At 28.4% G+C, this 13,738-nt stretch overlaps 1 protein-coding gene across 2 annotated transcripts in view; it reads left to right on the forward strand.

The window, feature by feature from the left end:
- The first annotated feature begins 24 nt into the window (after window positions 1-24).
- The window catches only part of LOC100200022 (choline dehydrogenase, mitochondrial), a 111,836-nt gene continuing 98,122 nt past the window's right edge, over window positions 25-13,738 (forward strand). For both annotated transcript variants that reach the window (XM_065791372.1, XM_065791370.1), the window contains exons 1-2: window positions 25-211; window positions 11,187-11,421. In XM_065791372.1, the coding sequence (XP_065647444.1) occupies window positions 151-211; window positions 11,187-11,421 (296 nt within the window). In that variant the 5' untranslated portion in view covers window positions 25-150. The remainder of the gene's footprint in view (window positions 212-11,186; window positions 11,422-13,738) is intronic.

Below are 13,738 nucleotides of genomic sequence, written 5' to 3' on the forward strand. Positions count from 1 at the left end.
ATTGTGTTATTAGCACAAGTATATATAGTTTTTTTTTTTTAATGCTGATTATGGTTGTAACTAAAACCTGTGAAGCTAACGTTTTTATTTTAGCTACAAATAAAATATTTAATATAGTTACAGGAAAAATATAAACTATTCAAAATAAAAATGCTGAGTAGAAACAGATTCCGGCGTTCCGCATCGATAAGAAATATCTTCCATCGCTATTGTAAGTTTTTATATCATGTATAAAAAATGAAACTTTCAAAAATTATTTTTTTTTACAAATTATTGGGATTATTGAGTATTATAAACTTTTTAAATTACTTTTGGGTACCGCGTTTTTGTTTTAAAGTTTTTAAATCTAGCTCAATTTATTTTTTGGTTATTTAAATTATAATGAAAATTGTTAAATTTTAATTAATAATTTAAATTTTCTTATATAAAGAGAACAGATGACTCCTAGTGGGCACAAGGCGTTGATTCAACGTTGAATTTATGTTGGGTTATAATCACTAACAATTTTTGTAACAACTGCTTTCACAGTTATAATTAAAACAGACTCGTCGGATCATTTTCCTACTTTTTTAAAATAAAAATATAACAATTAGTTATAATTCTTTTAAATCTATGATATACAGGATGCAGATCAGTAAAAACTATTAAAAAAAATCTCAAGACCTTTTAAATATAACGTTGATTGGGATCTTTTAATGCAACCGAATGAGGTAAACAACGCCTTTGATCTGTTTCTCAAGTTTTTTTTGCAAAAAATATAAAAAAGCGTTTCTTGAGAAATTTTTTTTGTAAATACCAAGTCACTTCAAGTTCCTTAGATGACTAAAGGTTTGTTAAAATCATAGAAAAAAAATTATACAGAAAGTTCTCAAAAATGAAACAAACTACAAACGTGGTAAAAATATATTTAAAAAAACAACACTCAAAAAAAATTTACTATTCAAAAAAGACATACTTAAAAAGGCAAAAATAACAGACATAATTAAATTAGCAAAAAAAAAAAAGGAATATTTTATTCATAAATAATTAAATATATATTCAGCCAAAAAATCTCTCAGTAGATGGTAAAATATTACACAACAAGTCATTTATAGCTGAAAATCTAAACAGCTTTTATCTTCTTATTGGTCCAAACTTAACTGAAAATATTCCATCAAGTCATCTTTCATCATACAATTTTTATTTAAAAACGTATAGTAAGGTCATGGGAAAACCTAAACAAGATGTTAAGGAGTTGCGATCTGCTCTAGATGGTCTAAAAATAACACAAGTGCAGGTTTCAATTATATAAGCATAAATGATTTAAAATTAGTTTTTCATATTACAAAAACCTCTTTACATCACATCTTTAATCATTCTCTTCAATCTGGCACAGTTCCAAAATAATTAAAAATCGCATTGAGTCTAGCCTATTTTTAAGTCTAGTGATGACAAGGATTCTTCAAATTACAGACCAATATCAGTTTTACCATGCTTTCTTAATATGCTCAAACGTTTAATGTATAATAGAAAGAGCTACTTAACAGTAAATAACATGTTGTAAAACAAGCATGGCTATAAAAAAAAATCATTTAACTGATTTGAAATTTGAAATCATTCAATGCTTTGACAGGGCTACTAACGCATGTAACCAATGCCTTTAATGAAAGCTGTTTTACATTGGAATCTTAATTGATCTTTTTAAACCCTATGACATGGTCAACCGCGTCATTCTTTTAAAAAAACTTGAACAATAAACAATAAAAAACAACAACTTATTATGGTTTAAAGAACGCTTACCAAACAGACAGCGATACATAGGGATATTAAAACCATCTTAAAAGTAGTTAACGAAGAAGTAAACGAATGGTTTGTTTGTAATAGACTGCTATATCTAATGGTAATCATTTTTTTAAATCTTTTATACAAGAATAACTCTTTTGAAAACAATGGGCTTTTAATTATTGCGAGAAATCAAAATAAAAAGTTGTTGTCTTATGCTAACCGCCATTATTGCTAGTTTACTAAATCTAGTATCTTATCTCAGAAATTAGGCTCGAGAGACTTATGAAAAGTCAGCTTGGAAGGCTAGCAATTACCTGGCAAAAGTTTGCATAACTTTACTATATTGTTTATTCGTATATTTGCCAAATTCTAAACCATCACTATTTTTGTTACATAATATTAATTTATTCACTCTAGTTGTAGATGGCTTTGTAAACTAACTTGACACAACGCGCATTAATGTTATTATTGCCAGATAAATATCTATACCACTCAAAAAGATTTTTAATTTTTGCTTGCATCTATATCTTTTAAAATATTTTAGTAGTTTTATTTAAAACAAACTGATAGTAAGCACCAGAGAATAGTGTTTTAGTTAATAGAATACTGAATAGCAATAGCTTTTAATTTGATATTTTAATATTTATAGAAAACTTTATTTAAGTTTTTTAATTTTTTTCTTTATGCATTGAATCAACGTTAGGTTATATACACTTAATCAAAGTTGAGTTCAGTTAGTAAAAACAACCAATTTACATATGCTGGACCAATAAACATGCGCAGGCTGTTTTTAGTTGCAATCATTAAGGTAGGGTGGGGTAATCTGAGCTTATTTTTACCTATTTTTCTCACTTTAGGCAAAAAACATGTTTAGCAAAACAACCTTTTTTTGAAAAAAAATCTTAAAATATCTAAAAACCATGATTAGACAATATTCTTAGTAAACTACATAAAAAAAAGTTTATGCATAGTTTTTAAAAATGGCTAAGGAGCGCTGATTTGAGTTGTATTGTATAGACCCACCTTACCCTATTTAGTGGGGTAATGTGGGTCTAAATTACAATTTTGTCTTTTCAATGAAGTATACCAACTTATAGTAAAATGTGACTGCAGTCATTGAGTATGTATTAAATTTAAATTTATATACTTATAGTACTTTCATAGATGTTTTAAACGCAAATAAAACTTTACTCGTTCTAAGCCCTAAATTAGAAACGCAAAATGAATATATATATATATTTTTTTACCTCTGTTAGCTAATTTCCAAGAAATGCAGAATATTTTTGTGGTTTACGAATTTTCCTAATATTTAGAATAAATCATATTATAATTCTTCAAATTGAATATATAATATTCAAATTCAAAAGTCAAAGTACATATAAAAGTCAAAGCATGATAAAACTATGTTTAAAGAAGAATTTCTAGCAAAAGTTTAATTGAAAATTATTCAAAATTTTTTTGTGATACACATTAGAGATTCATTGTCCTAAAAAAACAACAAGTCTATATAATAATAATTCAATGTGCAATCCTTCAAAACTGCTACACTGCGTTATCTACTAGTTTTAATTCAAAACATGATATCCTCCCATTTTTAATGATCACCTTACCCAAAAATATTTTTTATTTCAAAAAACAATGCATCTTTCCGTCTTAAAACTAATTGAACCTAACTATCAAGTAATTTTCTTTCTAGATTTTTCTTCTTTCTATGTGTTAGACCCCGCTTTTCGGCCCCCTTTTTCTAAAGTTTAAGGTTTTCGATAAATCTCTTTTAAAATGAATGCGCCATTTTTAATAATAAATACACTTTTTTTTTCATTTATAAATAGTACGCTAATTATTTAAATTTAGAGAGCTGTTTAACCACCTATAAATAAACAGAGAAAAACTTCTACCTAAAATCTTTTTTTTGAAAAACTGATAAATGTTGTTTAGGCCTACGTAACCACTTAGACCCACATTACTGCACCCTACCCTACTAAACATATGATATTGAATAAACGTTGTATTTGCATCAGGAAAAACGACCAACGTTTGCGCTTATTTTATGTAGGTCGGCCCAATTTATGTATGCAAACTATAAAGGCACAAGCAAATATTGATGAGCAGAGTCATTCACCATTCAAGACAGCATTCATCATTCTAGGCAGGAAACAATGTAAAACAGGTTTACATTACAAGATGAGTATTTTTATCAAGACACTAACTTTAACCAACCAAGAGCTCAAGACCTAAGGGGTAATTTAAGCTAGAGTTTGTTTCTTCCAGCTTTTCCCCAGAAAAATAAATTCTAAAAGGCAGCAGGACTTATAGTTTTATGGTCCAGGTTGACTGAATTATATCATACCAGTACACAATGATTGCGATGATCCTGAACCTGACCTTACTTGAAGTAGTTAAAAAAAGTTACTTTTGTAAGCAGTACTTTAAAACATATATATAGTAAATGAACACCAGTGTTTTAAACGAACCACAAAAAGCGCATATAGTAAGTTATGGGTGAGGTAAATTGTAACTAAGACAACTCAAACTATATAACATATAAAAATTGATACAATTAATGATATTATAGATATTAAATAGTGCTGATAACCGGAAGTTCACTTCTTCTAGTCTTCATTTAGAAAGTAATACCAACGAGATATCATAACATGTAACAAGTTCTACTGGATTACATGTTATCAATAGCAAGATGATCATGATGATAATTGGCCTGAAACCAAGTCAGTTTACAAGATGATAACAAATAAAAAAAAACTTTTTTTTAAGTTTAATATTTTTAATATTTAAGTATTTTAAAAATGGTTTTCTGCATAACCTAACAAGGTTTTTTGATCAATCAATTTTACTAAAAAAATAATAGTCCGAAATCTTTAATTCCTACTATCGAACAAATAATGAAAAAATATTTAATTCAGTTAACGAAAAACCTGCTCAGTACTTCGTATTATAGAAGTATTGATGACCAATTGTTAAACTTGTTTGATTAACTAAGACAACATGATTGATGACCAATTGTTAAATTTGTTTGATTAAATTTCCTCGTAGAGTTAATACAACTAGTTTAAAATGGTTTATTGCCATTTAATTGTCAGTTTTAATGTTACGTATACAAACAGTTTTTTTAAATAAATCATTTTATTAAATTATTTAAATATATTATAACTACTTCGTTTTAACTATTAAAGCTGTAACAGCCTATGGAAAGTAAAGAATAATTATTTCATAGACAAGGGATTATCTTATAGAAGATAGGGATTGTAATTATTTTAGTTTCTAATATATCTATTTTATTAAGTATTCATAACCTGTTTAACATAAAGAATAGCAGTTGTTATTCTTTAAGAGTAAAGAGTAACTGGCTGTTTGATCAGTTTGTTTGACTTTCCTGTTATCGTTTCTTATTTTACAAGAGTTTTATATATTTATTTTATAATTCGTCAAAGGCTAATCCTTATATACTGGCAAAGTCACATAGATCAACTGATAAGCCAAGATAATCATTACAAATATACATATAAATAATTGAAAAGGCGTTAAGAACAATTTAGTTTAGTTGCAGATTTTACGTTTCCTACGCAAATGCTATGCTTGTTCAACGTTCTGTTTAAGATATATTATTAAATAAAATATATAGATTAATCTACATATTGTTTTTAATAATAAATCTTTAACAGATCTAAGATAAATTATTAAAAATAATATATGGATTATATGCAGATTCATAATTATGAATCTACACAAAACCAAATGTATATAAACCAACCGAATAATTTAGGGCAAGACAAAATTAAATATACAAATATCCGGAGGTTTTGTTAGTGGCAAGATGTAATTGAATCCGTCATTTCAAAAAGTCCTTAAATTAAAACTTTTCAAGGTCAACAAAAATATTTTTTTTACAAAAAAAGACTAAAGTGCTTATGAAACTGAGTATTGGATTAATTAAAATTATAAAAATGTTTAAATGGTTCCCAACTTTTTACAGTACGTAAAAATTGAGTTTAGAAAGATCATCCATTTAATCATGGATTGCAAAATCCGATATAGCAGCCTAAATGAGAACTTAAAATTAAAAAAAATTATTGTGCTAAAAAGGCACTTCTCGATTTAGAATTGGATTCCAACATCGATGATTCAATTAAGATGAAATTTAGTAGTACTCCCAATAAAGCAACTGTGGTAGCACTTTGTCGAAAAGACGCAACTTTAATTTCTTCTGACAATGCATAAAAGTTTATGTTGACAAAAATAAATGAACAACAATCTAAAATCGGAAAGCAATTGTATAATGCTTTGAGTCACCGAATTTAAGAGAGGAGAACACCGTTAAGGAGCTTAATTTCTCTTCGTGGCTAGGTTACTTTATAAAAAGTTCCAGAAGTTTTTCTACCAAATACAAGTACCAAAAATAAAAAAATTATGATAAACCTGATAAAGTGTTTATACTCGGCAAATATAATAACAGCAGCAGACTTGAGTAGAATAATGTCAAAACAATTAAAATGAACAAATTAGATGAAGAGATGGAAAAAAGATTGGCGGCTATACGAACACAAAATATAAAGGTAAAATATAACTTATAAAATTCAAAAAGAAATACTGTTATTTGAAAGTAGTAGCTCATGATTAGATCACTTTTAAAAAAATATGATTATATATTATCTATACGGCCAGCAAGTATGAATTTCGAAAAAGCATTATCAGTTTTTATGTTCAAAAAATCAAATATGATTAAGCGATGAAATGATTGACACTTTGATTTTTTAGGGTAGTACTTTCATAAAAAAATATAACTCATGTATATTCATGCATGTTCATATCATTTTTAGTTATTATTTTTATTTATACTGTGTTTTTTTATTTAAATGTGTATCATTTTAAAGTATTGTTTTATAATACAAATTATTTAGGTTCGTTAATGAATGAAGTACTTTATTTATACACGAAAGTTTAAACGATTGCAGAATTTTTATCAAGTATGTTTGGTTTTTGTTTAATAAAAAAAACTGAAAAAAGATATCGAACTAATTTTTTTTATTTATTAAAAAAATAGTAATTAGCTATAAAATGAATATGAACATATTATAAAAATTTAATATTTAGTTAGAAAAAAACAATTACAAAAAATCATATATGAAAAATAAGAAGCACAAAAGTTTAAACGAATTACAACATTTGAACAAAAAATGAAAAATAAAGCAAAATTAATATTTAAAGTGTCCTCCTTTGTTTTTATAGCAAAGATAAACTCGTTTATGCATTGATTCAATTAAATTCATGCACATTACGCGAGGTACCTTCGGCCAGTACTCATTCAAAAGTTGCTTCAAATGCTGAGTTGATTGAATTTCATGGTATGTCAGTTGATTGTCGATCATAGACCAAGGGTGGAATGCAAGAAACGAACTTGAGTCAAGTTCGACTTGAACTTTACTTTGTAACCAATAGCGGCAGAGTATTTTTTGAAGGGAAAACTCATACTCTGCCGCAATTGGTTTCAATGTAAAGTTCAAGTCGAACTTGACTCAAGCTCGCTTCTTGTATTCCACCCCAAATATTTTCAGTTGGGTTGAGATCTGGTGATCTAGGGCACCAGGGCATCAGATTGAACTTTTTTTTCAGAAAATATTATTTGATTGAGTTACTGTGTGAGCTGAAGCCCCGTCTTGTTGAAAGATTAATTGCTTGCTTCTGCCATACAAGTGTCTGATTAATGGAACTAAACACATTTCCAATGTGTTCTTGTAGGTGTATTGATTAATTCGGCCTTCGTACAGCTCACAGAAGCCTATACCTTTTTGAGAAAAACATCCCCAGATACCAACCGAACCTCCACCGCCTTGTCGACAATGTTGCAAAAACCTGTCTGAATATTTCTCTGTTGCAAATATTTTGGTATAGATTCCTCCCTTTTGGTTTACACCTTAAAAATTAGCTTCATCACTCCAAATAACTTTTGCCCACTGTTCTACAGACCAGTCTAGCCTTTCTTTGGACCACACTCGTCGTTTTTGTTTATCCGAGATTGAAATAATCGGTTTTCTAGCAGCTATGTACGTTCCAATACCTTTGTCCAACAATGTTTGTCTCACGAGCTCTCTGCTAACTTTGGATTATTTTTTGACTCGTTGAAGATTTGTGCTAGCTTTTTGTAGCTGAGTCTGGGGTTTTCTCTGCTCATTCTGAATATACCACTTTTGCCATGGTTGCTGAGTTTGTATGGTCTCCCAGTTTGCGGCATGTCGGGGACGCCCTCGGTAAGTTCGCAGGTTTTGATGGTTTCCGAACTTAATATTCAGAAACGTGAAGTATTTTGCTTATTTGAACGTTTGTGTGATTTTTTGTCCTCGCCATACCAATAACTTGCCACTTGATCTCACTAGAAACTTATTTTCGACCCATTTGCACGCAATTGAAATTAATTTGAAATTTTCAATATTTCAAGTTGATTTTTAATGAATTAAAAGCTGCCAGATGATGTTATGATGAATTTTTTGATTGTAAGTTACTCATTTAAACTTTATTTAAAAGTAAAAAAAAATTTTCGCACCGGATTTATCAATTAATTAGCAAATAATTGATCCTAAATAAAATCGTTTAAACTTTTGTGACATCTCTTAATTTGTATCACCTACCTTTTAATGAAATTTCTGAGTAAACAGTGATGAGTCAAATCCTACTTGTTTTTACTCTATTAACAAATAAACTATTTACCAAATTGGAAAAAAAAATTAATTTGATATCTTTTCCCGTTAGATTTTTATTCAAGAAAAACTAAAGATTAGACCTTAAAATTCTGTAATCATTTAAACTTTCGTGAATAGCTGTATCATAATTAAGTTAATCACTTTTAAGTATTTGATAAGTACTTAAAACGTTAGTTTTTCTTATGCTTCCCTTTCTACAATTGCGTTTTTTTCTATTCAATCCCGGGATATACCGGGATTTCCCGGGGGCAACTTTTTCAATCCCGATATCCCGGGACTAAAAACTTCCGGGGTTTTTGCCATCTCTAGCAAAAATGTTAGTAATTTTTTAATTTGATTCAGAAAATTAAAAATTCCAGGACATTTCACAACATTTTTGAAAAAAATTTAATTTTCCAGGACACTTTAGGACATTCCAGGACACTTGCAAAAATCCAGGACATTCCAGGACTGTGGCCACCATGATAACAACAATAGTAATCCAAATAATAATGATAATTAGATGTTTTTTATAAACACAAATGTACAATGTTATACAGTTACAAACAGTTAAAAAACTGATAAAACGTAACAACTAACACTGACATTAAACAATTATTTAAATAGAAAACAAGAAAAAGAGTAGGTCAGCAAGTTGACGAAAATTTCAGTTCATTGCTTAATATATTTTTCATAAAAAATTTTTTTTATTAGTTGTTACAGAAAAAAAAAGGTAAAATACATCATTATTCATTTATTTTTTGTACAAATAAAACGCTATATTTATTTTCAGATTTCTAACTCTATATTCAGTTTTACGTATATAACTCTATCTTATATCAAAATAACGAAGCTTTATTTTGATATATAATTTGTAAATAATATGAAAAGTATTTAGCGAGATATACATTTTTTTGTAAAAAAAAAAAAATTGAGTCCAACTTTTCATAGCGTTTTCATATATCAAAAATCACACCTTAAAAATTGCATAACTTTTAAAATACTTAACCTACAGAGATGATTTTTATATTTTTAGAAAATTCAAAGTTTACTTAAAAAATATTTTTTTATTTTGAAACTTCAAAATTTTCTCACATTCCTCTTGCATTGAGCAGTTTCATTTACTTTGCACTTTAAGAAATGCTTTCACACAGGAGCATAACTTTTAATTTCTTGGAAAGTCATAAAAATTGTTTTTCTAAATTGATTTAAAATACTATTATGCTTCAAAGTGCAACAGTTTCAAACTATGTGTAGGCTATAATGGTATCCAACATCAATATTTTAAAAAGTAATTTTATGTAAAAAATCCGGGAACCGAAAAACCGAACCAAATAGATCCGGATTCGGATCTCAAATAATTGGTACAGGTAACCGGGTATTTGGTTCCGGATCTTGGATCCAACTATGTCCTAAATACAACGTGGTCGAAAACTTTTATGAATATTAAATGATATTATTTCAATAACTTTTATAGTATCTAATTAATAAAAATAATAACATTACTGTAAGTAATAAGATAAATAAAAATTTTAGAATGTCAACTTCTTTAAGAAAAACTTTATTCAAAATCTGACAATTTAAATTATAAATTTTTTTGTCAATATGATTTTTTTGCCAATTGCATGGTAGTAAAATTTTCAACTCCAATTTGGCGATCGCAGCCAGTTAGGAGGCAGAAGACACTGGAAGCGGCCACAAAATTATGTGGCCGACAACAGAAAAGTGGAAGCCACTGAAGCAGGAAGACTGCACATTTTGCTGCTCAAACAAATTAATTGGAGCCAACCACCAATGGCTTCCGCCTCCCTAAAAAGTCTTGTTTTGCCTCCCGGACAACATTATCAGCTCTACTAGAAAGCATTGTTGAAGCCTGTTAGTTATTTTGTGGCACCAATTGAGTTAAGACATTCTAAATTATTCTCACAAACTCATTGCAACATAAACTGAATTTTAATACATTATAACACTTACATTAAATGTCGAGTTTGTGGAGACAAAGGACGGTGTGCTCTTATTATTGGGTGTTCCTAATCGCTAATAAAAAATAATCGTTTCAATTATGGTTAAATCCTAATATAATTATAAAAAAATTCAAATCCAGTTTTGTATTGTCCTTATGATAATCCTGCCTTTTTAATAGCAAGAAAAGCAAGTTTAGTTTCAAATAACTTACATCTGATTATTATTAGTTGTGTAGCCTTATGCTCCCAATATTAATTAATAATTCGATCTCAAAATAATTCCTAGTTATCTTTAAATAATCCCATTCAACGTATACGGTGCGTATACGGTGACCAAATGATAGTACACCACCCTAAAAAATGCCTTAGTAAATTGCCTTAGTGTCACACAAGGGTGTTTTGCTAAGACATTTACTTATAACATAAAAACTGCAGTATGTTTACTATTTTTTTGCCATATATTATGCAGTATTTGTTAAAATAAATCTAATTTTAGTCAAGCTAAAGTTAGTCAGCTAGTTTAAGTTGAACTAAAAAATTGGTCAACTAGTTTTATTTAAACTAAAACTAACCTTCATTATTATCTCTAACTATTTAAAGAAATAAAGTAAAGATACGAAAAAATCCTTACGCTTTTGAACTATTACAAATAAAATTTGAATCGGTTTCTTTAGCAAGTGTACTGCTTATGCACAAAAGCAGTATTTCTTAAAAAAAGTTTAAAGATGTTTCAGTGCAAAACAAGTACAACAACATTTTATTTTAGTAACTTGGAGTACCTCTCACGATTACGTAATTGTTGGTGCTGGATCAGCCGGATGTGTTTTAGCAAATCGTCTTTCAGAAAATCCTAATAACAGTGTTTTGTCATTAGAAGCTGGTCCTCAAGATGCATGGTGGAATTGGAAAATACATATGCCGGGTGCTCTGCCATTCAATTTGCAAAACGACAAATTTAATTGGTATTATCATACAGAACCACAATCTCACATGTATAACAGGTAACCTTTTTATAATGAATGTATAATAAATAAATTTTATATTCATAAATCATATTATGATTAATTATACTAACGATGCAAAATAATTAAACTAGATAACAGCAAGATAATATTGGTAGAATAAAATTTAAAATCTTTTGTGTGTTAAAACAAAAGTTTTTTGCTTTTGTTTCTTAATGAAAGTTATTAAAAGTCATACTTTTTTGATTATTATCATTAAGATCATGGTTTTTATATCACAAACTTAAATCGTTTTGATTTTTATTTACCATTAAAAAGTCAGAGAACACCATATATAGTAGAAAATATTATTAGTAAATTTAAATCTATTGTTTTGTTATACATTTAAACCATTATTAACTTACGATCAGTTGGGATAAACCTAAAACTGGTCATGACAGATCTATGTTTCTCACAGAAACAGTTATTTTTTTAAAGTTATTATTACCTCAGCACAATTAGGGTTTATTAACCCAACGCTACATTTTTAATCTCGGAATATCAGTTTTACGTTTATCTAGTTACGAAATCCCGGAACTGATCCCGGGATTTTTTAATACCTGTTAATAAAACCACACATTCAAAAATAGGTTTTTCAGAAATTCTTTGCTTTTATAATGTTTTACAAATTTATTAATAAATTATAAAGAGTTTATTTTTTTAATTTTAAATATAATATACAAATGAGATAATTTTGATCATTTAAAATTACGTTTTGGGGAAGCAGAGCACATCCAAAGAATTTTATTTTTGTTGCAATAAGCTCTGCTCCAGAAAAAGTACGTTCAGATTCTACACTAGTATGCTTAATATTCATTAGAAAAACATACGCTTTTTGCAAAAATCACTGCGTGTTTTCACCGTGAGAGTTTTACAACGAATTGATATGCTGGATAAACTTGCTTTTGTATATAGCTTTATTAAATTCATCTAGAATGCTAAAAATACCTTCTAGAGCAAAAAAAAAATTAAATTTCGACGAGAGTCAGTAAAATCAAAAACAATTTTGAATAGTCTGTCATTTGAAACAGAAAGTTCAACTTCAGATTCAGACTGATAAACTGTTAATGATGTAGCTGAATTTAAACCGTCCAGTCTTTCAAGTAACTCAACTATTAATTTAACGCATTTTACTAAAGGCGAAACTTTTTCTAGCTCTATTTAGACTGAAAATTGGTTACACCATTGCGTAGATTTTGAAGGATTTTACTTATATCTGTGCGTCTTTTCTTAGTTTCTTCTAATTTTTTTAAACAAAGTTATGGCAACATAGGATATAAAACAAATTAGAATCCCGACGGCAAAGGGCCTTAACTATTGTTTTTACTGGGACTAGCGCATGAATGATATTAGATGCAGTTTTAATCTTATTATTAGATAAAGCAAAAGATTCATAATTTTTTGTTAGTAGTAATTTTTTTATTAGTAATTAACAGACTTAATGAGAACAACCAATTCATTGGTCTCAGAAAAAACATCATCCTTGCAAGAGTTACTCTCCAAAAAAATCGCTTTCTATATCTGATTGTTTGTATTCGTCAAGTTGTTGATCATTTTCTCTTTATATATCCTGCTTTTTATATAGTACTTCAATAATTGCTAGTTGCACACTATGGGCCAAACATAACTGTTGATTTAAAGGTAATTCTTTCACCCTTTTTGCACAACTTGCTCTTTCAGTCATAATACCAGCGATATCTTTTTGCAAACACGACCATGAAATGCCAGCTTTTATTTTAATAGACCAATAGATGTATCTGTAGGCATTGATCTTGTTATACAAATTATGCCTTAGCTCCAGAACTGACAATTTTGTGCATGTAAATTAATATTTAAGTAGCAGCAGTTGCGCAGTGATGCCCATTTATCAAAAGTGTATTTGCTGTAAAAGTAGCTGATGGGAAGTTAGTTTTATGGGCAGAAGTAAGTGCGCATGTGTGCGTATAGACCTTTTGTTTAATCATTTCAAAAATTTAAAATCTTTTTGCAGTCAGCTTAAACATTGCTCTCTTCTCTTTTTCTTCTCGCAAGAAATTGTTCAAAACAATTACTTTTTTATTTATTTACGTATTCGATGTAAGAAACCATTATAATTTAAGAAAGTTTATTTAAACATATATACAATATATATATAATATAACCAAAGATATTTAAATTTAAAAATGTTTGATAATATACGGGATTGAAAGAAAACTAAAAAAAACAAACAAAAATTGATAGGAGTTATGTCTTTTTTTCTGTTTTAGGCATAAAAAGTCAAATCGGATAAAGTGCCTAATTCTTAGATTTTGGAATTGTAAAAGCTGTGGGATCCCAG

The sequence above is a fragment of the Hydra vulgaris genome, chromosome 02 (assembly GCF_038396675.1).
Source record: "Hydra vulgaris chromosome 02, alternate assembly HydraT2T_AEP".
Classification (NCBI taxonomy): domain Eukaryota; kingdom Metazoa; phylum Cnidaria; class Hydrozoa; order Anthoathecata; family Hydridae; genus Hydra; species Hydra vulgaris.